Source organism: Passer domesticus, chromosome 3, assembly GCF_036417665.1.
Source record: "Passer domesticus isolate bPasDom1 chromosome 3, bPasDom1.hap1, whole genome shotgun sequence".
Classification (NCBI taxonomy): Eukaryota; Metazoa; Chordata; class Aves; order Passeriformes; family Passeridae; genus Passer; species Passer domesticus.
In genome coordinates this window covers 27,002,703-27,027,416 of record NC_087476.1, presented here as the reverse complement: position 1 = coordinate 27,027,416, position 24,714 = coordinate 27,002,703, and the positions used below count along the sequence as shown (strand labels likewise).

At 34.5% G+C, this 24,714-nt stretch overlaps 1 protein-coding gene across 5 annotated transcripts in view; it reads left to right on the top strand.

The window, feature by feature from the left end:
• Positions 1 to 24,714, top strand: part of EYS (eyes shut homolog) — a 797,842-nt gene that overhangs the window by 650,850 nt on the left and 122,278 nt on the right. For all 5 annotated transcript variants that reach the window (XM_064412283.1, XM_064412282.1, XM_064412281.1 and 2 more), the window contains 2 exons: positions 3,073 to 3,237; positions 10,482 to 10,635. In XM_064412283.1, the coding sequence (XP_064268353.1) occupies positions 3,073 to 3,237; positions 10,482 to 10,635 (319 nt within the window). The remainder of the gene's footprint in view (positions 1 to 3,072; positions 3,238 to 10,481; positions 10,636 to 24,714) is intronic.

Below are 24,714 nucleotides of genomic sequence, written 5' to 3'. Positions count from 1 at the left end.
TTGTGAGGTAATTCAGACCCAGCTCTGTGGTCTGTCTTACAAATTTTTTCTCTTTAATTATTTGTAATCTTTTTTTACCCTTAAAATGTGAGAAAGTTTATATTTCTTCCTTCCTGTATCCTAGTTAATTGTTTTGAGAACCCCTTAGGTTGCAGGTACTCACTTGGAGACCATTGCCTCAGTGGAAAAGAGTCCCTTGTGATCATGGACAGAGGTGACAGTGTCAGATAGTGGACCCAGGGTGGAATTAAGTAACTACTTCTTCTTGTTAGCCTGTCCTGTGAAATATATTAAACACTAAATTTGCTAGGAAGCAGTACTGAAATATTCTCATTATGTGGTAGAGAATTAGCTCATAATAGTTCAGCAGATACCCTTCTTTGGATCTGATTCATGGATCCTACCAGAGTTCAGACATGGTCAGTGCTTCATGGGACTTGAATTTCTGCTAATTCAGAGTTTAATAGAATGGGGGAAGTGGAAAAATTTTGTCCAGACTGGCAGCTTTGCCCATAGTGCTCTATCTGTGTACTTTATCACAGACATAGGTTTTAGATTTTTAATACACAGACTCAATCTGTTTTCCCCCACTTAGACCCTTCATCCAAGCAGAAGACTAATCCCAGTGCTCTCAGTAACCTCTTTACTGATGTTGAAGCCTTGCAACAGATTGCAGCTGTTGTACAGCTTTAGGGCAGAAAATGACTGTTAAGGATCAGCAGGCTAATAACCTGCAGACCATAGGGAAGGGAATCTGCTCTGCATCTTGGCATTTCTGGATGGCTTTTTTTTTCCAGGTATGCATTTGTTTCTGATGCAGTTGCTGTATTTGCTGTGTCTCTTCTGCTGATTCTGAGAGGACTTCACAGCACTGGTGATGGAAGCCTAGGCTGCTTTGAGCACAGCACTGCAGATGTAGACAGGACTGTTGAAATAGCATTTTTTTCTCAGTAGTTTTGCATATACATCAATGCAAAAACTTCTTTGGATGCAAGGTGCTGGACTCCCTAGAAAGTTTTAAATCTTTGGGGGAGATCCCTCCTTTGAAGGGAGCTATTGTTCCTAAAGGACTGATGAGATTATCCTTCCTTTCAAGATTGCCCAGACATACCATGATCCCTTTCCCTCCTCATTCTTCTCCCCCTTCCCTTCACTTAGCTGAAAGAAACCTCACAGATAAATTTTAACTTAGAATATAAATTGCAGATGTTACTCTCCAAGTTGACTGTTTTTTGGGTTTTTTTAAACTATCTAATAAAAGACATTTTAATAGCTTTGTTGCTCAGTGTACCACTATATTGTGAGTATTGAACTACACTGAGATTTCCAAAGGCACAGCACTTGAAGAATAATAATTAAGGTCGAGTGCACAGAAGCTCCTTGTGAGGGATAACAGAATCACCAATTTGTTGAGGTTGGAAGGGACCGTCATACTGAGGCCAAGTCCAACCCCCTGCTCAAGCAGAGCAGGATCACCTAGAACAGGTTTCACACAACCATGCCCAGTCTGGTTTTGAAAATCCCCAAGAACTGAGACCTGACCAACCTCCCTGGGTAACCTCTGCCAATGTTGACCATCCTCACACTGAAACAGAGTTTCCATGTTTTCAGGTGTAATTTCTTGGGTTTTGATTTGTACCCATTGCTATCAAGAGCACTGCTGAGAGAAGTTTGTCTCCCCCTTCTCCATCCCCATGTATTTACAGACAGGTGTTGAGATCCACCTGAACTTTTTCTCTTGCAGCTGTAGGAGTCCTGGCTCTCTCAGCCTTTCCTCATGTGAAAGAGAACCTAGCCCGTAATCCTGTGTGTGGCCCTGCACTACACTGCTAGATCTCCTAGTACCGTTTTCTCTTGAAAGCATGAATTTAATTAGGCAAAAAATACTCATAATCATGTAGGTCTGCTTCTGATTTGCAATGCCACTGACCTTTTTTCATCCCATATCTTTTCCACTTTCTCCAACAATCCTGACTTTTACAGACCTATGATTTAGAAGCATAACTAGTCATCGCTGTTTTTCTTTTGCTGTCATCCTGTTTGCAGTCATCCTGTTTTTATTTTACTGACAGGGTGTGGGGTTTTTTAATGATTGTCCTTCTCCATGTGCTTATTTAGCTAGGCCTTTCCTTTTGCCCTTTTTTCTTAAGTCCAATAGAAACAGCCGAGGATAAACAGAGGTCAGATTCACAAACAAAGAAAGAATTAAGAAAGTAAATACTTTTTTTTTTTTTAAATGCTAGTCATGCCTATGTGTAATCATCACTTAGAGATTCATTGTATAGTTATAGTTCATTAAATTAAAAATTTCTTTGCAAAAATATTACCTGAACTCAAAATATTTTTTCTTGATGGTTATCCCTTATTCATATCCTTGGTGATCAGTCTGGGAAATTTTCAAGATATTTTGCTGAAATAGGTTTCTTAAGGCATTGGGAAGACATTCTGCCTAACCTCAATTAGTTTTAGTTTATTTCTTCTTGCATTCATGATACTATTATCATGTCTTAAGGGTAAAAAAAAACCCTGAAAACCATAATGACTAAAGTAATGAATGCAATAAACATTATAAATGTTAAGCCTTCACACTTAAAAATTTTCTCTTAACAATTATTCATTTCCAGAGTAGTGTAGTGGAAAAATGCATATTCTGCCCAATGGCATTCTCTTTGTAATTTCAAACCCCACAAATCTGAGTACTCTGCAAATGAAGAAAAACTAGGTTTCCCATCTAGAAATAAAAATTAAAATTCCTTCATGGAGATGTCATAGGACAAAAGTTCTGTACTGACACATCTGTAAAGAAGAAAATTTATGACAGTCTTTTTAATTTGCATCTTCTAGCAGTCATCCCTCCTACAATGGTCTTTTCACTTCTGGTAATAGGCAGATGTTAGTACCTTTTCATTTTCTGTGTATTTGATTTGAATGCTTGAAATTAAAGAAATACATGCTCAGCAAATGATGATGCTATTCACAGGTATAAAAAAATGGATCTTTCTAAAGTGCTTGCATTTTATTAATTTATTTTGTAATAAATTAATAAAATTCATTTTTTATTGTTCATTTCAGACATAGCACTGTTTTTTCCATCCTTCACTGGAAATTCTTATTTGGAACTACCTTCTTTGACATCCGTATCTGATACCAAGACTGCATCTGGGGAGGAAACAAGCAATCTGACAACTCTGTACTTGACAGTGAAAACAACTGCTCTAACTGGCACAATTCTTTACAGTGAGTACCAAAGATACTTGAAGCTAAGTATCAGTTTTAGCTCCTTCAGGTCCTTATTAACTTTAGTGTACATCAGCTGGCATTTCCTCTTCAACAGCAAAATGAGTCATTAAAATGCAGTAGAAGCCTTTTGGTATTCTAATGCATGCTGCATTATAAAATTTGAACCATTGTTCCTTGTGTTCCTCTGGAAAGTTCTTTAATTTATGACTCATTGAGCAAAACATAACTTACAAGAGAAAATGCTGCTTCCTGACAAGAAAGAACATAGTAAGCATATGACTTTAAATACAAATATTGAAGAAGTTTTGAACAACATATAGAGAAACAACTTCTCCATAGTTGGATTGAATCTCATTTTTTATAATTGTAATCTTGGTTCCAAATTCTTCATTTATAGAACTATCTTAGGTTCTGCAGTTTTGCCATATTTTGAAGTACTTACTGTGATTTCACACTTCAGAGAATTCTTTTGTGATCCCCAGAGAGTATACTTGCAGACTTGGATGGATGCCTGTTAATACTACATAAAAAAGTTGCTTCTTGTCTGCATATTTCATTCCTCAATATATGGCATAAACTTCTGAGACAGAAGTACACTTTTCACTAGTCAGCAAGAAAAAATAGACTTCTCTGCCAGTTGAGTGTTTCATTATATATTTTATCTTGCAATTTCTTGCAAATGGAAAACATGGAAAGTGAGGTGATTTCTTCCCAAGAAGAGCTAGAAAAATAAGATTATTTGATAGATTTACTCCACAAAGACAAAATCATTAGGAACATTTTCAGTTCACTGCAGCTTCCTAGGCTTTCTCTACACAAGAAATCTTGTTGATAATATAAGCATAAATAATTGTGATTAAATTTTATTGCATTTATATTAATCTAGTAGTACTATATGTGAATTCACCTGAACTATGTACATATTTATAAACCAGGGTTAAAAGTAATATAAGCTTTGTGGCATTATTTAATTATGCCTTTTATTATCTGTACTAATTTTTTTTTAGATGTGAAACACTCTAGCCCCAAACTGAAAATTAATGTTTACCTCTTTTCAAACTAATATTTTAAATCCTGGTATATTATATATTATATCTGGGCTGTTGCTGCAGCTGCCTAATCTACAGCAAGGCAAAATTTGCCAAGAATCATGGACAAGTGGTGATGTTGCAGTTCTTTATATCAAAATGTTTTATACTTGTTAGGTATTTCAATTTCAAAAGGAGTTATTTGCCCTTGAAGAAGAATTCAGTGGAGGTTATTGGAAGTACTTTGAATATATTTGGCATTTAGTGATTTTGTTTGCTTCATCACTGCAAAGTAATTTGGCTCCAGCCAAAGTTAATCTTGCTGTCTACACATAAGCCCTGAGTAAGCATCTCTGGGAACCAAAAATCTCAAAAAAAAAAAAAAAAAGAAGATTCTGTGCTATGCTCAGGAGGAAGTGGTGTTTTTTGAAGTTAGAGGAGTTGAGTTTGTTCGGCCTGGAGAACAGAAGGCTCTGGAGATGCCACATTCCAGTCTTTAAGTATTAAATGGGTGTTTATAAAAAATATGGGGCTAAACTTCTTAGTTGCCTGTTGCAACAGGACAAGGGGTAATGTCTTTAAACCAAAAGAGTGTAAATGTAGACTAGATATAAAATGTTTTTTTTACAATGAGGGGAGCAATGTACTGGAATAAAATGCCCAGAAAGGTGGTAGATTCCTCATCCCGGGAATCATCCAAGTCAGGTTTGGGAAGACTCTGAGCAACCTGATCGGGTCGAAGATGTTCCTGCTCATTGCTAGGGGTGAGCTAGATGACCAATTCATAAGACTATGTATTTTCTTTTCTAGGTAATGTACTCATTTTGCATCTAACCTAATTAGATATTAAAACCTAATATAAGATGTCCAGCTATTAGTTCATACTGTCTATGGAAAATTGTTAATATAGTATTTTTCAGGTGTTTGCAGAGATTTTGTTTCAGCAGTATTTGAGGACTTCATATTCTTTAGAATAACAGTGTTTCTGCTTTCTGGAAAGATATAATGGCATTAGTGGAGAACTAATGAGAGAATGAAGTTTTTTGTTTTCCAGTTGCCCATGTCTGAGACATCCATGGACTGTGTCACAGCTCACTTCTTGTCCCTCCGAAAAGGAGGCAGTGTGGGTCAGGATTAGTGCTACAAATTCAGTTCTCACCCTAAAATTGAGCTGGGGTAGCTCCACGAACTCAGGATAATTTTTGTACATTTTCACAGCGTGAAAACTCACCTTTTCTTCATAGGTTCTCAGTAGCACGTCATACTTGCATCCTCATTCCCTTTGTTACCCCTAAAATGGTATTTTAACTGATTTGCAATATTCTGCTCTTTTAGTGAACAGTAGGGTTTTTTCTAAGGATAGATTTCTGTTAAGCTAAATAAGTAAATAAGTAAATCTTGGATCTCTGCCTGGCTGTGGGCCACAGACACAGAAAGTAATGGACGACTTATCGGAATTCTTGTAGAATTCTGATAAGTCATCCATTACTTTCTGTGTCTTATCAGAATTTTTGTGGAATTCTGATACTGTGTTTCACATTAGATAGATCTTTGTTTTACATTTCAACTTTAACTATCTCTTCCCCTCTTTTTGTAGCACCAATACATTTTCCTTGTTTTTACTCCTTCTTTTTTAGTTCCGTGTCTCCTTGGTAATTAGATTCCTTTCCAAATATTACAAGTGCTTGTTATAATGGTTCAGATCAATATTCTTATTTGGTTTTACATGAATATTAAAAAAAATTATATAAATTTGTAAATAAAAATCTCTCCACTGTTTTATGAATGAACTCCATGTGCCTATACAGATAATTGAGAATTTTTAAATTATTTCTGTACATTCTTCTGTCAGATAAATATCTTTTGTGATTTCCCCCATATGCTTTCTTTATATTTCCTTCATCCCCATTTTTTCTCCCTGCTCTGTCTTTCATTTTCACTTCTAACTACTACAAAAGAGAAGCTGCTGCTGTCAGCTCTTCTGTTTTTGATGGTAATACAACTCCTGCATTTACTGCTGCTTTTTTGAAACTGTGTTACCATCAAACATCCAAGGAATGAACCATCATCGAAAAGCCAAGTTGAGGCTATTGCACTCACAAGGTACAAGAACCACACATTTCTAAGGGTTAATGTTCCCAACATTTTCAGATTCTGTAAATTTATGCATGTTAGCAATGTTTTAATAATTATGGTTACAATAAGCTTCCCATATTCATATAGCAAAAACCTTTCTATTCATCAAAATAACTTTTTAAAATAGTGAGATCATTACAGTCATATGCTTCTTTCAGATGAAGTTTACTAGAAAATTGTTGTACATTTTTGATTTTTTTTTAATTAATTCACCTTCAGATTATGCTTTTTACAAACACACCTGTTTTTACCAGGTGGTGGTGGGGTTACATCTGTTTTTCTGGCAGATAATTATTAGATATTTAATTACAGGGAGAAATCTCAGACAAGATGCTACTAATACCCAAATGAATTTGTATCAGAAAGTATGCATAAGAAGACTTTTTAAGTCAAAATCATAAGGATAATATAAAAGGATTGAAACATGCATCTGTCTTTACCTAGTATATTAGCCAGTGAAGAATAAAAATCTGTACCTTCTTCAATTTTCATGTCAACATGCCTTTAAATAAAAAGAAAAGAACACAGAAATTATCAATGCATTATTTTAATACCTTTCAGCAGTTATTGCAAATATATATATAAGACAAATAAAATAAATATAGAGAATACAGCAAGAAAGCTTGCTTATAGGCTAACCAATAGGCAGAATATGAGAATCATAACTTGTGCTAAGCATGTCACTTTAGTAAATTGTACCATACTGTTGTTAAAAACAATTTCCTATTTGATGCCTTTATTAGCAAGAATTTCATCAATTGTTGGTTGAAATTAACAAGTACTAAGGACTTCTGAGGCTTCCAAAAATAGGTTTTCTGTTAAAAAAAGGGGAAAGAGATAGGATGTCATAAAAGTCTATGTGTGATTTATAGAAAATTACTATACATACATCTGTCTTAATACAAAGAAAAATGCATTTACATTCTTAATAATGACATTTTCCATAATTATTTCAGTATGTATTCAAGAAATACATACATTAAAGAATGTTAACAGCAAATGGACTAAAACTCTCTGGAATTTTTTGCTGTTACGTTATGTTTAAATAGTTGATACAATGTGACAATTACATTTGTGCCAATAAAGATTAGCCATCGTTTGAGAAGATTTATTTGTTGACTACAGAATGCATTCGTAAAATTTCTATTCTATTCCTTAAGTATTTTATTTGTTAGCATGATTAAATTTCATCAACACGACAAAGCAAATTGTGATATTTAGCCACAAAGCAAAATAAATTGCTAGTGATCGTAAAAACCTGATACAGTTGTAAAGTTTTACTTCATCATTTTCACTTTTAAGAGAGTCAGCATAATGCTGCTCACAATCCCTTCAAGGGTAGATTGTTTAGCTTCTGCTATATATGGTAGCCTATAACTTCTGACAATTGGATTTCAGATATCACAGCCCATGTTTATAGCATTCCTTAAGGACAACAGCTCTCTTTTCCTAAGCTGGGCTCATAAATTATTTCCTTTTGTCTCAGGAGCTCTGTTCCCCAGATCTTCCCATATTCCCCTTAACCTTAGGAAAATAAACAGAGGCCAGAGGCCATTCAGGTGTTTCAGATGCAGTCTCTATCTCTGATTTCGGCTGGCATTTTCAGGTAGAGCATTTCACAGTATCCTTCCTCTGTGTCAAAATATATTTTCTTTCTTAATAAAGGTTATCCCATATTTTAATGGGACTTCAAATCTGTCTCTTAGACAGGGAATCATTTAAGCTCAATGGCCATCTGCTTGTTGACATACTGATGTACAAAAATAACCTTCCAGCTCGCCGTTTTCTGTGAAGGGATGATTGCTGAGATTCTTTTGCTGGAACCCCTCACATAATCTCTACTAAGGTCAAGATGATTTACCCCTAATATCCAACAAGGTTTTTAACTCAGATATTTCCTGATCTCTGTCTCTTCCCAGAACCTGTCTGTTTCTCTTATGACTCGAGCTTTTCCTATGAAGGTAACTTCCATCATATGCACTAGGTAGTATATGCTCTTTCACATTGCCAGAATAAAATTCTCTTACTCCTCATGTTCACTGTAGAAAGATTTAAAGGACTGTCCTTTCAAAGGATTTCATACCACCTAGCAAATAATGTGAAGAATGCTGTTAGTCACCTGTAAGTGTGACTTAAAAGTGCTCCCTAGACTGAAGTTCAAGCAGCAACACTCACTGAAGCTTCAAGAAGTAGTGCTGCCTTTGAGGGAGCTGTCCCAGATTTTTTACTTTACTGGTAATAATGAGGACCTGCTTCCAAGTTTTTACGAGTGGGCAATGTGAATAGACAAACAGAGTCACTGGAAGAAGGGAAACAAGCTGTTCATCTGTAACTTCACTTTTTCAAGACATGTGGATGTACATATACATCCACTTAATTCTCTCTGAATCAATGTGATTTACAGATCTACTTACTGGTAAAAATTGGAAATGCCAGGAATGGCATGTGCAGGGAGGGGAGAAGACTAGGAAACAAAAAGTACAATACGTGTGTATTTCAGTTATATGGTGGTTAAAAAGCAGTGCAATAGTGCAATATATTTTGAAAGAGAATTATCAGACTATTGTAGAAGAAAATTGTAAAAGCCAAAGGCATGAAATCCAGTCAAATTAAAATAGCTTTGGCGTTAATTAGGTATTCAGAATACAAAATATGTCTAAGCATAAAAGACTTGAGTAGGTCATCAGGATTTGTAACAGACTGAAGAAATGCAATGTTGACTAGAAAGCTGCTCTCAAGGAGGGAGTTTACATTGTGAACTGTTTCTGCCAGGAACTATACAAAAGGAACTGATCAGGCAGTTGCAAGCACTGCTGTCTCTCTCTGATCTAAAGAATCATTTTTTGGTTTTTTGTTTTTGTTTTTCCCTCCAAAATAAAGTTATTTTGTTTTTACAAATTGGTATGTTTTCTAAGCCCCAAGAATGGCCTATTTTTTTACCTTTCTGAATAAAAATAATAAAGGATGTTCTGACCTGTGGCCCCCTGCAGCAGATCCAGGCCTGGGAGCTCCAACCCAGCAGCTGAAACCCAGCCCAGATCCCTGCCTTGCTGACCCACTCCAGGGCCTCCTGCTCGTGGTTCATGGGCAGACTCACTCAAGACTCACACACCCAAACCCAGGCACTCCACAGCTGAGGGTCCCCAAAATGCTAGCGTGAGATTTCTCCCTGTTAGCACCCATGCCAGCACCCAGGGCCTCCTGTTCAGCGGCAGTAGTACACCAAAGAATACATGCAGTAGTTTCAGTTTCATGACCCAGTCAGTGAGTCTTTTTAAATACAGTTAAAATAGTAAAATGCAGTGAAAAAACAGATTAACATTTTAACTATTTGTCTCAAAGGTGAATAAAAATTGTAAACAGGAACTGTCTTACCTTTTATGAAAAGTAAATTGCAGTTAAATTCAAAGGACAAATTCATCCAACATCATTTGAAACTGTAGGTGTCAGTCCTTTTTTTGTAGAAAAGCCATGTATCATTCATCACTTAAGTATTTTGCTGTCATTTTTACAATGTACAATATACTATTTAGTGGAAGTGAACTCTAAGCATATTTTTCATTAATATTTTTAAGAGTTCAAGTAATAGTATGTTTGATGTTCTTCTCTTCTACTCTGAAATAAATCATTAATTGGGAAAGGTGATTTTTTTCATAATCTTTAAATCTTTATAAGAGCTATCCTCCTATAATTTTTGTTTTCTATAACTTATGTGAAAAACTGAATGAATGTGAATTTTTTTATTGTCATCCTTGTTTGCCTTAATGACACTGCTGGATAGAGAGAAGTTCAATTAATGTAAGATCTCTGTAAGGTTGATGCCACTGCAATGGTACTAAGTAAATTTTGTCTTTTAGTTATTTTCTTTTACTTTTTACTGTTATCAGCTAAATACAGAGATTTACAGTCTGATTTTTTTTTTCTCACACTCATTCAAGAAGAGTCCTGTATATTGACAGAAGAGTCCCCAAGGTCACGTAGGCATAGTGTCTGATGATGGTGTTCCAGTAGTGTGGTTTAGTTCTGTGAGGTCCTACATTTTCAGAAGTGTGACTATCTCCATTTTTGTTTTCAAAGCTGGTGAAAAAAATTTTGGAGAGCAGTTTCTTCACTTGTATCTTGTGGAGGGAAGACCAACAGTTCGATTAGGCTGTGGAAACTCTCAGAACATTCTGACTGTATCCCTGAACCAATCTGTCAGCAAAGGTTTCCTTGTCCCTATCACAATAAGGTAAGAACTGGGTTACACTAAAAGAGTTTGGTCATCTCTATTGAGCAATAAAATATAATTTCGCTCTTTTTTTGGACAATAAAAAGGCAAGTAAAATTGGAAAGCAAATTTGGTAACTTTTTCATAAATTTGAAGATATAATTTAATTTCAATTCTCCTTGATTGAAAATACATTTTTGTTCACACAGATTACTTCAATCCTTTGGAGAAATTATGAATCATTCCAAGTCTTCAAAGTCCAGATACATTTACAGATACAGATTATGTCAGTTTGAGAACTGAAACTGTTTAAACATAATTTTTGAAATTACAAATGGGGGTCTCATATTTTATGCTTATTCGTTAACACATTGAATAAACTAGATTTGTCATCATGTTTTAGTGCTAAATATAAGACTAAACTATTGCTTAAGATAAATTAAAAATGGGCATGCTAACAGCATCTTACATTACAGGGTGGACTTGGTGTGATTTTAGAAGCCTTATCCAAACAACTATGATTCTAAAAGTTGTCATATCTACATTTGCCACTGTACTATCAGGGTTGTACAAGAATGGTTAATCACTGCTGTCATTTTTCATCTTGTACAAGAGATAGTTCTCAAAATGGTTCATTTATCATATTGAGATGGGTATTGGTATCATGCTTTGGTAATGAATTAACTCTTTTCCAGTTATGGAATTTCATACAAGCAATTAGTGAAAGCTAGGTAAGAAGTAAAACAGAAATAATATAGGGTCTTTTGTTATATTTATATTAATAAGGTTAAATAATTGTAAAGTATTCAATCTTTACTACAGAAATGTTTAGAAATAATTCTGACCCATATAAATATCAAATTACTGTAATTAAGATAATATATTTTTACATCATTTAAATATTATTAAGTATTTATTGCTGCACCTGAACTGTAAACATTTGTGACGTGAGGGAATGTAATACACAAATTATGAAATTAAATTAAAGAAAACCTTAACTAGGACTATTTTTGCTGTTAGAGGATAGTCTGTGAAGGAGAGTGTTGCAAAATTTATCTTTAAACGTGTATGTTAGACTTCTCTAAATTGCCTTTTACTATCAAAAAAGAAAAATCAAAGCAAAATCTGAATATTTTTTTGTTTTTCTTCTGAGCTATTTCTCTGTGATGTAAATGTTGATAAATTCTGAAATTACAGAGGTTTGTTAATCTCATTATATATAGTAGATTGATATGCGGAGAAGAATGTTCAGCGTATTTTGTTAGATTGTATGCTTAACCCATAAGCTTTACTGCTTTTTTTAGAAACAGACTTGTTAGAATATAAATCCTCTTTTCAATATATGGAAGGCTAGTAGGAGCTGCCATTTAAGAAACTGTTTTGTTTATATATTTACTTTCTTTTCAGCCACAGGTCTCTCCATTACTTTTTTCTACATTTAAAACAGGGATGTTTTGCTTTTATGCTTAGTATTAACATCTAGTGTTAATGCAGCAAAGTCACCTAGCATACATTCAAATCTTATTAGCTGGCAGTATAGTTATTTTAGGATTTTTGTACAGATTGCAAAAGCATACAAAATTTACAAAGAAAAGTATATCACTTCCCCTCCTTTTTATCTAGCAGATAAAGAGGTTTTTTTCTCTCAGAATATACTCAATAGAGTTATACAGCTCAATACTAATCAACTATTCTAAGTTTGTTTTTTAATCCCAGAAGCTTCTCTTGTATGAGACATTGGTCAGATAATTGTTTGCACTGCATCAGCTGTGGTAGCATTGTCTTTGCTTCATACATTTAAGCCATTAAAATGCCATACAGATTTCAAAGCCTAATAATATTGTAGCAACAAATGCAGCTAAACGACAAAAAATTGATTCTAGGTGTAGAGTTCAAGTTCACACTGAAAATTTTATTTCTTTCTTTTTCTATCTTAATATTAACACCTCTGTATTTATGGCCTCGTTCTTTGTGTTGTTACACTAAAAAATACTGTCAGTTCAATTTACACATTTCCTTTGTTTACCAGAATTTTATAGTGCTATCTTTGAAACAGCGGCATACTAAATAACTGTCAAGGTGTGATTGTAGACTGTGACTAGTAGGGATTTACATGAATTTGAGTTTATGGGTTTGGTCTTCAAAATGACTTGTGATTATTCTTGTGAGTCCTTCTAAAATATAGAGAGAGCAGTATATCCTTCAGCAAACAGCAATAAAATTGTAATCCTTCAGCAGTCATCCTTAACCTCTGTCAAACGAAAAGGCAAACTTGACAAGGCAATTGTAGCCTCCCATGCTCTTGTATCATAACATATAAAATATGAATCCATGACAAACTGTTGATTTGTGTTCTCAGAGGCTGTTGGAGATAGATAATTTTATCTGTATGCTTTCCTTGCAAAATTGTGTGGGGTTTTTTCCCCTATAATGCAGGAAAATAGTCAAATAATAGAATAAATGACCATTTTTTGTTACTGTTTCAAAGGTCTCCAACAGGGGAAAAATACATTGGCTACATTTGACTTTGAGTTAGTTTGGAAGATCATCTTTGACAGCTATTCCGGTTTTGGATGCAACTACGACTGCAGTGGTTAAACACCACAACTAGCACATCCAATACCTATAGAAACAGACTTTCTCCTTTTCAAACTTTTGTTTTTTAATCCACATGTGCAAGAAACAAATACATTCCCATAGTTTGGAGCTATTGCTTTCTTTTAACTGTATGATTAGTTTCCTTAGATATGGCCATTTTCTCAAACCTGATGAAGATTAAATGAGTTTTAAATGTTCAGTCATTGTCTTTATGATACTTGTGAAATGGCATCTTTATAGAAGAAAGTCAATAAAGCTCTGATTGCTTACTTTTTTCTGCCTTGCCTAAAGAAAATAGAAATGTGTTTCGATGCAGTTTCATTTGTGTTTCCATTTCTGTTTATTTTAGGATGATTTGATTACTGGTTTGAAAATGTGCATTCATTTGAGTGTAATTTTTTGTGATTTCATGATTGAGAATGTACAGGTTTTTTTCAGTTAAAGCTTTGAGCACATACTTGAAATGTAGTTTGGATTGGTTTTATGGATTTGTTCTTTAAAGTTATTCAAAGAACATTAATCCAAACACATTTCATCCCATGAGTAGGTTTTGAGATGAATTTGCCTGATGTAAAATTTGCTCTGCTTGTGATTAAAGTGATATTACTGTCATGGGGGCAAATGGTGTTTCTTCAATTCAGTGGCTGAAGGAAGGTAAATTTAACAAGGAGATTGAAATACTCAGGTGATCATGATTTTGATTTATCTAGATAGTAGGGTGGATTGTCGCTCTTAAAATATGAGTACTGATATTTTTAGACATCTTAGATTTTTGTCTCTAAATATTATTTTTGTCTGTTCTGCACAGTGATGTGATTGAGCGGGTCCTTTTCCGTTTAGGAGATTACAAGCAAGCATTAATTAAAATCTTCCCTATATGTGACAACATCACTCTTCAATCTTATTCGTCTGCAGAACTTTCAGAATTTTTCTCTGGAATTTAATGAACATAGTGCCCATTCCCACAGAACTATATCATGTTATTACGTACATTTACATTTCATGTATCTTCCAAGTGAACATATTGGAAGCAGTTGTTTCCAGTTTCCTGTCAGACTTTAATCAGTAGTATGGATGTGAGCATTTACTCATGGCTGAGAAGGACACCTTTAGTTGTCCTTAAAAAGGTTTATTTGTTAAATACATGATCCAGTTAATTTGGCCAACTATCACCTAGACCATGCAGTGGTACAGAAGCTGCTGAAGTTTATTATTTGGTCTTCCAGCTTTAAAAGCAGATGGCACATTCTGAAATGTGGAACTCCTCAGCATGTTTTTGTACCTCCACATGGAAACTTTGGCAGGTGCAATGTATTAAGTACTAGTTACATGATTTTATTATCAGTGTCCATGATTTTTCCTACACTTCTACTTCTTCCCTTTCCACAGAAGAAGAAAATCATTGCTTGAACTATTCTACAAAGTTTTTTCATACATGTGCATTCTGAAAATGTGTTTCTAAAAAAACATGTAAATCACTATCCATACAACATGTCTCATTTTCAGTCATGGTGTTTACCTATTTAATTTAATTATTTCAAAGATATATATGTTTTCATATTAGTGCATATTTTTATTGTTATTTACAGGTGTTGGGTATCCTGCATAGTGTGAAAGTATTACTTAAAATTACATTAAATAAATAAACAAACAAAAAAAAACCCCAAACTTAACTATCTTATATCTTGCTATTGCTTCCATCATTACCAGTTACCTAGCAATATAGGATGATTTCTGATGATTTGGAAACATCTGAGCAGCACGTTTTGTATCTCAGCAGGTACATAGTGTAGCCTAGGTTTCATACGGGCCATACTGATTTCCAACATAATCAATTATGTGATAAATGAGAAATGGAAAGGTGATTTGGTAAATGACAACTACATGCAATATTGCTGTCATCTTAACACACCTCACCTTTTCAAAATTATTTGAAGATTAACAGTGAAAGCAGTCTGGGATAGATTTAAGAAATTTTATTTTATTATATGAATTTATAAAATTGTTGAGGAAAACACATTTAGATGTGGTTTTAAAAAGGTATATTTTACACACTCTATATATTAATTTCGAATTTTAAATCAGCATGTAGATGAATTATACCCATGTTATGCTGCATAGAACTGGAAATGCTTTAGGATATTAATTATACTTAATTTTGAACAAAATTTGTGATTACTTCTAGAAGGACATATATACAACTGCATGAATTTCTGTTTACTGCATTTTCTATAGCAATTGAAAATTTCATAAAAATCATCATATTTGCCACTCTAAGGTAGGAAAGCTTTTGCCCTGTACACCTATGTATTGTTTGTTCTCTGAAAGCCTTAATCCCAGTTTCATTAATCAAACAGTTACAGTTTTACACACGTAATAACTTCATCTATTCAGTCTTAAAAATAGTCCCATAAGAGATGAATTCAATCAAGCTAATGAATACAAACTCTTGTATATGCAATTAAAATTTACAAAAATTTGGAACATTGTAATCAGCTAGTTAAATGATTCCATGTGGCATATTATCTGGAATAACTCAAATAAGAAAATGGGTTCTCATAAAGAATATAAAAAACATTACCTTTTGTGTTTGTTTCAATTTCAGCTTTTGTGTGTGAACAGAACATTCAGTGTGTTCAGAAACATAAGCCACTTTCAGAGACATTTTTTTGCCTTCATTCATCAGCAGTATGCAATATTTCATCAGTGATCTGTCAAAGCCAACAAACCAACTGCTATGGCTGTTCAAGCTCATTAGCTACTGACTTGAAGAACAGATGTTTGAATTCCTGTACCCTTCATGCTCTGGGTTTATGCTAGATTTTCTTACATTAACTGCCCTTAGAGGAATGACCAAAGAACTCAGAAGGACAAAGTGATTCTTTAGGCTGGAAAGGTCCTCTGGAGGTCCTTCCAACATTCCTGCTCAAGCTGGCTGTCCTGGTTTCAGCAGGGGTAGAGTTTTCTTCTTAGTACCTGGTATAGTGCTGTGTTTGCATTCTGTATGAGGGTTAGGTTAATACCACATGAATGCTATGGTTGTTGCTAAATCATATTTATAATAAGTCAAGGGCTAGTTTTTGTGTCTCATATTCTGTAAGGAGATACACAAAAAAATCCTTAACTGGTTTTGGATGGTTTATTGTAAAGTGGCTCGCCACAGACTAGTTTGCAGTATATGATGTTATAATATTTTCATCCTCCAGTTCATAGTGTGTCATTATACATTTATCTCAGACAAAAAGGCTATCTCACAAAATAGGTGTTATCTGCTGTGTTTTCTTATGGACAAATTAAAGAGTTGCATTAAACGCCATTTGAGATCCTATAAAGATGTGTATTCCGAAAGCTAATACTCACCAAAATCTATGGATTAAAGAAGGTTTGAGATTCTCTTGCAAGGTGTGAGTTTTCTTCAGTCTTTTTCAAAGTTATTCATGTCTATATAAGTGTTAGAGTGTGAACTGTATGAGCAGTTAAATAATACAGAGTAGCATCAGGCATCCAGAGCTCCATACTGAACTGAGTTCTGAGTCTCAGCTGGAGTGATATGACCTACCTGGAACCATAGAAGCAACAAGGAAAAGCGAGATATATTTACCATATTTCAAATATGTAGCTTTGAAAAAATATGAGGCCGTTGATTACTTACATTATTTAAGAAAAATTCCAACGAGTCATAATTACTCCATCTAACCTCACCTTCTTTCAATAAAGGTATTAATCTAAAGGAGTTTGTCTGTATAAGTACATGGATTTATGGGAAAATTTAAAAATTAATGCAGTACTCAAACATTTATTGCTCACTAGAAATTTTCGACACTCAGCTAAAAACTGACAGTTTGTCTTTAGGTTACCTCCCTGAGTGCTCAGTGTTAAATGGTAAATAAGCTGAAAAAGTAGAAAAATTGGTTTGCAAAATACTATTTTTTTGTTTCTCACAATCTTTTATCCCATTGATAACCCCTTTTTTCTGTTACAATTACTGCAGCTTCAAACCTACTTAAAACTCAAGATTTTGTTATTGTAAGTCTTAATGATGAAATAAATATATTTTGTAAATGTCTCTAGTATCACAGAAAAATAATACTGGAAAATATTATTTGGAATGTCCTGTTAGCAGGGCACACCTGTCAATCTCCTGTCAATCATGGAATTTGAAAAATTAAATTGTGTTGGTAATCTTATGTATTTAAATTTTATGCCAAATCAGGCATTCTGTTAAATCAAATTCTGTCTGGGGGGAAATGCTGAGTTTGGCTCAAAAAGATGCTTCAACCATGAACTTGAAATTGACTTAGTAAATTCCTGTTTACAGTTCCATGTCCTGAAAAAAAAATAAGGGAGCATCATTTAATATTTATTTCTGAAGGTATCCATCACTTTTTAGTTGATAGAATAAGAGATGCTAGAGATGACTGTATTTCCTATAGGAAAAAGGATAACTATTATTTTAACCATATTATCTGTTTTAAGATAACATATTTCCTTTGAATTACCAATGTTGCTAAAGGGTATTTGTATTTATTAGTGAGTTTAACTAAACATAATAAAGCAAAATCAAGCAACACAGAAAAAATGCACTAACTTTCACAGTATTTTACTTTGGATTGTGTTTACCATTGTAGGATGAATTAACTCATCCTAAAAGCTGCTGATAGGCATAAGTGGCTCACAGCTATGCAGAATAATCAATCTTTCACCACAAAGACTTGGATATTTAACTTTCCATTAATTTGCAAGACATACAAAAAAGTTTTATGATGGAGAGAAAAACAATTTCATAGTTCTGAAGAAAATTCCGTCATGTCAGTGGTCATTTTGATATGAGTCCAACTTTATATTTTATATATACCTTCCCAGTGAGAGTGCTTATATACACTAGTGGTAGAATGGAAAGGTTTTTTTGATACTTACTATGTTTAAGGTGCACATCCCACCATTCTCCCTCTCTAATGTAGAGGATCAGACTTGAAAATAATAATGAAGATTGATATTATCAAGATGAAGCAAAGTTTTTATTATGTCCATTTTTTCCTAGTATAAGTCAAACACTTCAGTGATATCCTTCATATTCATACTCTGAACTTCATTTATTCCAGTTATTGATTTTAAAAAAGTCCACTTGAAACAAGTGGTTCAAGACAGGATATTTACTTTGTATTTTTTTCCTACAGAAGTGGTAAAATGAAAACGACTAATGAGGAATGCTTAAAAGACTTGTCATACCAATTTTAACATTTTTAAACAGAATCAGATGTTCAATGACCATGGTAATCTCCAATGTATGTTGATTATTTCATCGTTAAGCATATTAAAGATATGTTGGTAATTAGATATGTGAATAGATCGCTAGATTTTCATGCTACAACTTTCAAAAGCATGACTAAAGTATTGTATAATTCAGAAAATTCTAAAGCCTTCCTGTTTATCAGACGCTCTTATCAAACATGACAAAATAATAGCTACTTTGATTTTCAGAATAACCAGAAAATTTCTTTTTCCAAAGCAAGCTGTAAGATTAATAATTATGTTAAGGATAAAGTTTCAATGTGCTGTTGACAATTGCAGTAATTATTTTTTATTTTCTTTGTGCGTGATGCTGTTAACAGCAGATATTTCTCTATGAGATTTTACTGACTCTCTGTGCCATAATTTATCGGGTCCTCCAAAGACAGTAAGTTGTGAATTCACCAGAATCAAAGTATATCTTATACAGCAAAATAATACACATTTCTTTATCTTCTACTTTTAGATTTGGCTATGTGTTATAATTTTAAAATTCCAATAGCCAAAGAATCTCTGGGTTTCTGCTAGAAAAATAGGAAGAATAAAGTTCTAATATTCTGTGTAACCCAGTTTCTCTTTTCTGGATACATCTGCTTTGAAAATTGTATTATTTGCCTTTCAATGTTGCAGTGTTGCAGATAAATCATATGTAAGAGATTTTTTGTTATATCATGGAAATTCTAAACTTAACCTTAATTTCCAAAATTTGCTAAGTTCTTTAGAACCTTCCCTTTATGTATTAAAGGAGACACTGCTTTAATGGTGCAGACTTGTACACAATTTTTTCTATGTGCTGAATAAGCATTGCATTCCAGGTACTGCTGATGTGATTGGTTACTCACTGTGGTTTCTCTACATAGACAGTGACTGCATATGATTCACTTTTCCATCTTTTTGTGCCTGACTCAGGCTGGGTGAAAAACCAAAGATTTCAAAATATTTGGCTACTCCCACAGCTTCAGGGAGGAAGTGGGATGCATGGCCCTTCTGATCCGCTTGGAAGGAATAACAGTTATTTCACATACATGCTAGTGTGAAAGGACTTCAGTACTGCTACAAGGACACCAGGCACTACGCATGAAACAGTCTAGATATTATTGACAAGAAGGAAAAAAAAGGAGTCACTGGATTGCAGAAGGAATAATAAAATAATAAAATTTAAAAAGATAATATTAGATATATTGTAAAATATTTTTATAATTTCTTTTTTTTTCATTTCTAATGTATATAAATTCTCTAAAATTCATCATCTATGTCTGACCACCCAGTGATTTACACAGAGGACTTTTCAGACAGCATTTTACTTTCTGTTGGTTTGGCACAGCACATGGAACTATAGCATTAGAGTATAGAGCCAAATATCATATGAAGGTGCTGTGTTGCCTTCTTCCTAAGTGAGATGGTAGTTTACACTGTTGTATTTGAGAGTTCTGAAGAGCTAAACAACAAAATAAAACTGTGAAGAGCAACCAGTTTTTTAATTCTCTTCCTCAAACCTGTTGTTCTATATGTGGAAGATCAATACAGAAATAAAATTGGTTCAGTGTGCTTGTAACAATTGGCAATTCTCTTCAGGTTTGCCTTAGCTGAGAGCAACAGGAAGTACTATTTGCTCTGTAGGTATTGAAAATCAGTAGAAAATAAAAACCAGTAGTCAGCCAGCCTTTGTATGAATGTCAAAAAAAGCAGAGGTAGAGGGAAGGGCAAGAAAATGTGTCTATCTCTCAACAAGCCAATTTGGCTCTCTTTGATTCATCTCATGAGCACCAATAACCACAGAGACAGATAGATGGCCTCTAAGTTAGATGTCAGAGCTCCACAAACAATGAAACAGGCAGTGAAGTCATGCAGTCCAGACTGCTGTGAGATTATGCTGAATTTTTTCAGTTTGCTGAGAAGGGAGCAGTTCTTGGTCTAGGTGGGCAGCTCCTAGCTCAGCAGCAAATTTTCAATGTGCTTTCAAAAAGTTTGGTTAATCTTAGTTCAGACAACTCTAAAGAGGGAGCACTGTTTACCTATCTCCGAAACATATTCAAAAGATTACATTTTCTGAGGCAAAGAATTTTTAAAATGTGACATTGAGCTTCTGGTGCATGACCTGTATTTTTCACTATACTCAGTCCATCTCTGTGACTAGAAATTTTCATAAGACATCAGGTGTCCTGGGGATCCCTGTTTCATATAGTTCATTAGATAACCTTTTTCATGGGGGCTGAGGGAAAAAAGAAACAGAGATTGTTATTATTTAATTTTATAGCTATAATCTTATTTTTTCTAAATTCTTGCTTTCTAAATAAATGTCAGGTAGATGTTTAATACATAGTTTTCACATAGGCAGAGAAGAAAGAACAAAACAGGATATCAGACAGCTGTTTTTTTAAAGACTAGCTGGTTTAGGTCTAGTTCTGCATACCAGCAGTAAGAAAATTTGGTGCTGCAAACTGGGTCACTTGATTTAAGAGAATATTCATTAAAATTCACACACACATTTATTAAATAGTCCCCCTTGATAGTCATGAAAGAGAGAGGGGAAAAAAGAGAGAGATGTCAATGTCATCTTTCTGAGAGAGAGAGAGAGAAACATCCACTGCATTTTTCTGAGTCTGCAAGAAACTCATTTGTGGAACTCATCATAGGAAGGAAATAATTTCTCTTCCTTTAACTGAAGTACACCAATTCCATTAGGAATTTATATTTTGGTATCAATAATTCAGATGGGAGAAGTTATTTTATTTATCTCTCCACCACTTTGATTGCCACTATCATTAGTTTTTTTTTTTCTTTAAAGCACACATTAACCTGGCTTTTTCTTAGACTGTAAAGTGCCTGGGAAACTTTCTTCTCTGCTTGCTCACCATGTTGTATAACTTGCCTCCTGTCCCTTTCTCTTTAGCACTGCTGATCTATTTTCCATATTTTCCATGGAGTTAGTGATGTTGCTGCTACATCTGTGATCAGCTTCATCCAAAGATGCTTTGTAATTTTGTGACCATTACTTGATTACTTAATATTTTAGCAAAGTGCTACAGAGGTTATAGAAAGGAGATGTACAGAGTGTGGGTGCCCAGGCACTGGCTGTGGGGGCTGCAGAAGGTGGATATTTCCTGAAAGAACTGGGACCCACAGAGATCCCACACTAGATGAGGGGGAAGGTGTGAGGCAAGGAGCAGCAGAAAGGAGCTCTTATAGACTGAGCCTGATTCTCCATCCTCCTTCTGCCCTGCTTGTGTGGGGGAGATACAGTAGTTGGGAATGGAGCAAAGCTGAGCCTGGAAAAAAGGGGGTTAGGGAGCAGGAGGTAAATTTTTCTCTTTGTTTCTTACCATCCAAACACATTCAATTGCCAATAAATTAAATAAATTTTCCCCATGTGAGTCCTGTGATGATAATTGGTAAGTGATCTCCCTGTCCTTAGCTTGGCCCAGGAGTTTTGTCATCATGCTTCCCCACACTCACTGTCATGTTGGGAGGGAGGGGAGAGAGAGCAGCTGGGTGAGCAGCTGGCAGCTGATTGAGGTCAACTCACCACAGAAGGAACAGGGAAGTGATACTGAACATGATTTCCTGCATTCCTTCCATGTGTAATTGTGCAGGCAAAATTTTGTAACAGATATGTGACCTCTTCTGTTTTTTAATTATTTTGAATACTTCTGTTTTTTAAATCTTTTGAATTATAAGTAGTGCTGTCTTGTGTTGAATAAGGTTGTATTCTGTTGTTCAACAGAATGTAAATGTGAGTATATTGGAGAATTCTTGTAGTCATAAGTAAGTGTTAGCATATAGTGAACATAGAAGAGTAATTATTGTCTCACATTGCTGGTGCTATGGCCTTTTCAGAGGTGTGAAAAATATCTGCTGCATTACAGAGCACTTCCAGATAAAGTAACTTTTTCAATCATTTGTAAACAGATTTTCTGTACTTTGATATAAAATAGCAAAACATTATGTAATGCCAAATCTGCTTTTGAGCTCACACTTCAAATGAACTATATTAAACTGACATGTAATTGTTGGAGGTTTGGAGTACATTAAAAAAAAAAAATTATTCTTCCAGTTGTGAACTGCTTTTTCTGGAGGCTTTGCTCAAGGGCAGTATCACATGTTTGCTGTACATTTCCCTGTCTGGGCAAATGGTGTTTATATGGCACTGATTCACACCTCTGCCTTGGGATACGTGTCCCTGTGGTTTTTCTTCTCCAGCTTCCATGCAATTTGCAGCACTGCTCTGCTGTTTGTAGCAACGGTGGATGTGACTTCTACTGCACTGAGGGGTTTTAGTGAGAACACTAGGAGCTAGGGATCTATACATTGTCACAGAAATTGTTTTATCCCCCCTACAGTTCACATTGTCTTGTCAGAGCTGCCAGCACCTAGCAGACCAATAGTAATGAAAGATGTGAATGTGAGAGCTACAGTGTAGCATGCTGTGTTGCTACTAAATTACTCAGCAGCCGTTCAAAACACCTTCAGAAAATACATTTTCTCTTGATTTGAATACATTTTATGTAAATCTGACATGTGGTTTGGCCCCTGGGTTTTGTTCCCAACACTGTCAGAAACAATCTTCTACAACCTCTTTTGTTCATCCATCTGGAAAATAACAGGATTATGCTTGCCTGCCTTCTGGGGCAGGTATAAGTTTTGCTCAACAACAAATGTGAAAAACACAAAACTGAACGCCAGTCTGTGCCTGGCACAAGCCAAGGTATGCTCTGACCAATATTTTTCTTGGCTGAAGGGTACTCATCCTCAACCAGACAAAGAGGAAGGTATTGATTATTAAGACTGAGTTTTTATTTCACTTTTAAAAGAAGAAATTAACACATTGCTTTGTTTTTATGGATTTATTACAATCAAATACTTAAACCCGTAATCTTTCAAGATTTCTTTATGTATTTCATGGGTAGTGAATCTGACACTTTTACTGCTTTTTAAATGACATTTCTTCAATTCTTATATGGAGAAGTCGGAACACAAGCAGTTTTACTGGAAATTTAAGGTGGGCATATATGAGAGGAAAAAAGGCTCAAGTTAACACGTGCCTGGAGTTTGCTGATTGCTTGATGCAGACAATCTCAGCAGCAGCCTATGCCAAATGTATATCTGCATTTTTCAGTTTTAGGAGTCAGTGTGTGATGCACTGGGGTTGATGTGGTATTGTAGGTCTTGCTAACCAACAATACCACATTTGTCTCCAGGGGCTATGAATGCTTTCTAAAGTCCATATAATTTCATCTGGTTCCTTTTAAAACACTTTAACCTTCAAATTTCAACCAGAAAGTTTTTGGGTTTCATTTTTGGGATTTTGTTTCTTTCTTTCTTTTCTGTTTTTTCAGAACAAAAACCACATATTTAATAATTGTGAAATTGTCTATTTAATAATAAAGAAATGCTCTCAGTATGGCCTTTTTTTTTGTCTATATTAAAATTGCAAAGAGTCTCGGAATGCTAAAAAATAATCCAATAGTATTAAGGTATTCACACCTTCCAATACAAGAACATTCATTCATATGGAATAGTAAATAGCCATCTATTATTGCATATATTGCATTTCACATAATGTATTTTCAGACAATATATATGTGTGTGTTTTACACTGATCAGCATCTTACATCTTTTGGAATTAATATCTCTTATTAAAGCCCTTTTTGTTCAGGAAGATAATGTCAGTCTTACTAAGCAGGCAGTTAAACAGAAAAGTTATTAACTTGGTTTGATTAGTTATGAACTGCTGTAGAAATGCTGCTTATTTGATGACAAAATTATCTTTTGAGGGATTTGGAAATTTTTTTTTAGTCAGGTCAGATCACTAGTTACATTCCCTGAACAATTTCTTCAATTGGGCACCATTCTTTTTGGCAGCAGCACAGTTTCATATTGAATAAAACTGCCCTTTATTAACAGTAGATTAAATATGAAATATTACACCACTCAAGCAACTATGGCAGTTGGATCCAAAGAGAGGCCTAGATTATGAAAGTTCCTCTCATTCTTATTCTGAGGAGTTAATGTGTAAAAGACAAACATTATTCAATTCATCCAACACTATAAGAATTAGTTCATATCATTGCTTTGTGATTTAAAGTAATTAAGTGATTTTTTTTCATACAATTTTTACTATAGCTAATCATGTTGTCTGACAAGTTAGCAGCAAGGTTGTGAGATTTTTTGGTAACTTTTATCTCCTCGGTCATGTACTATTATAGTAGTGAA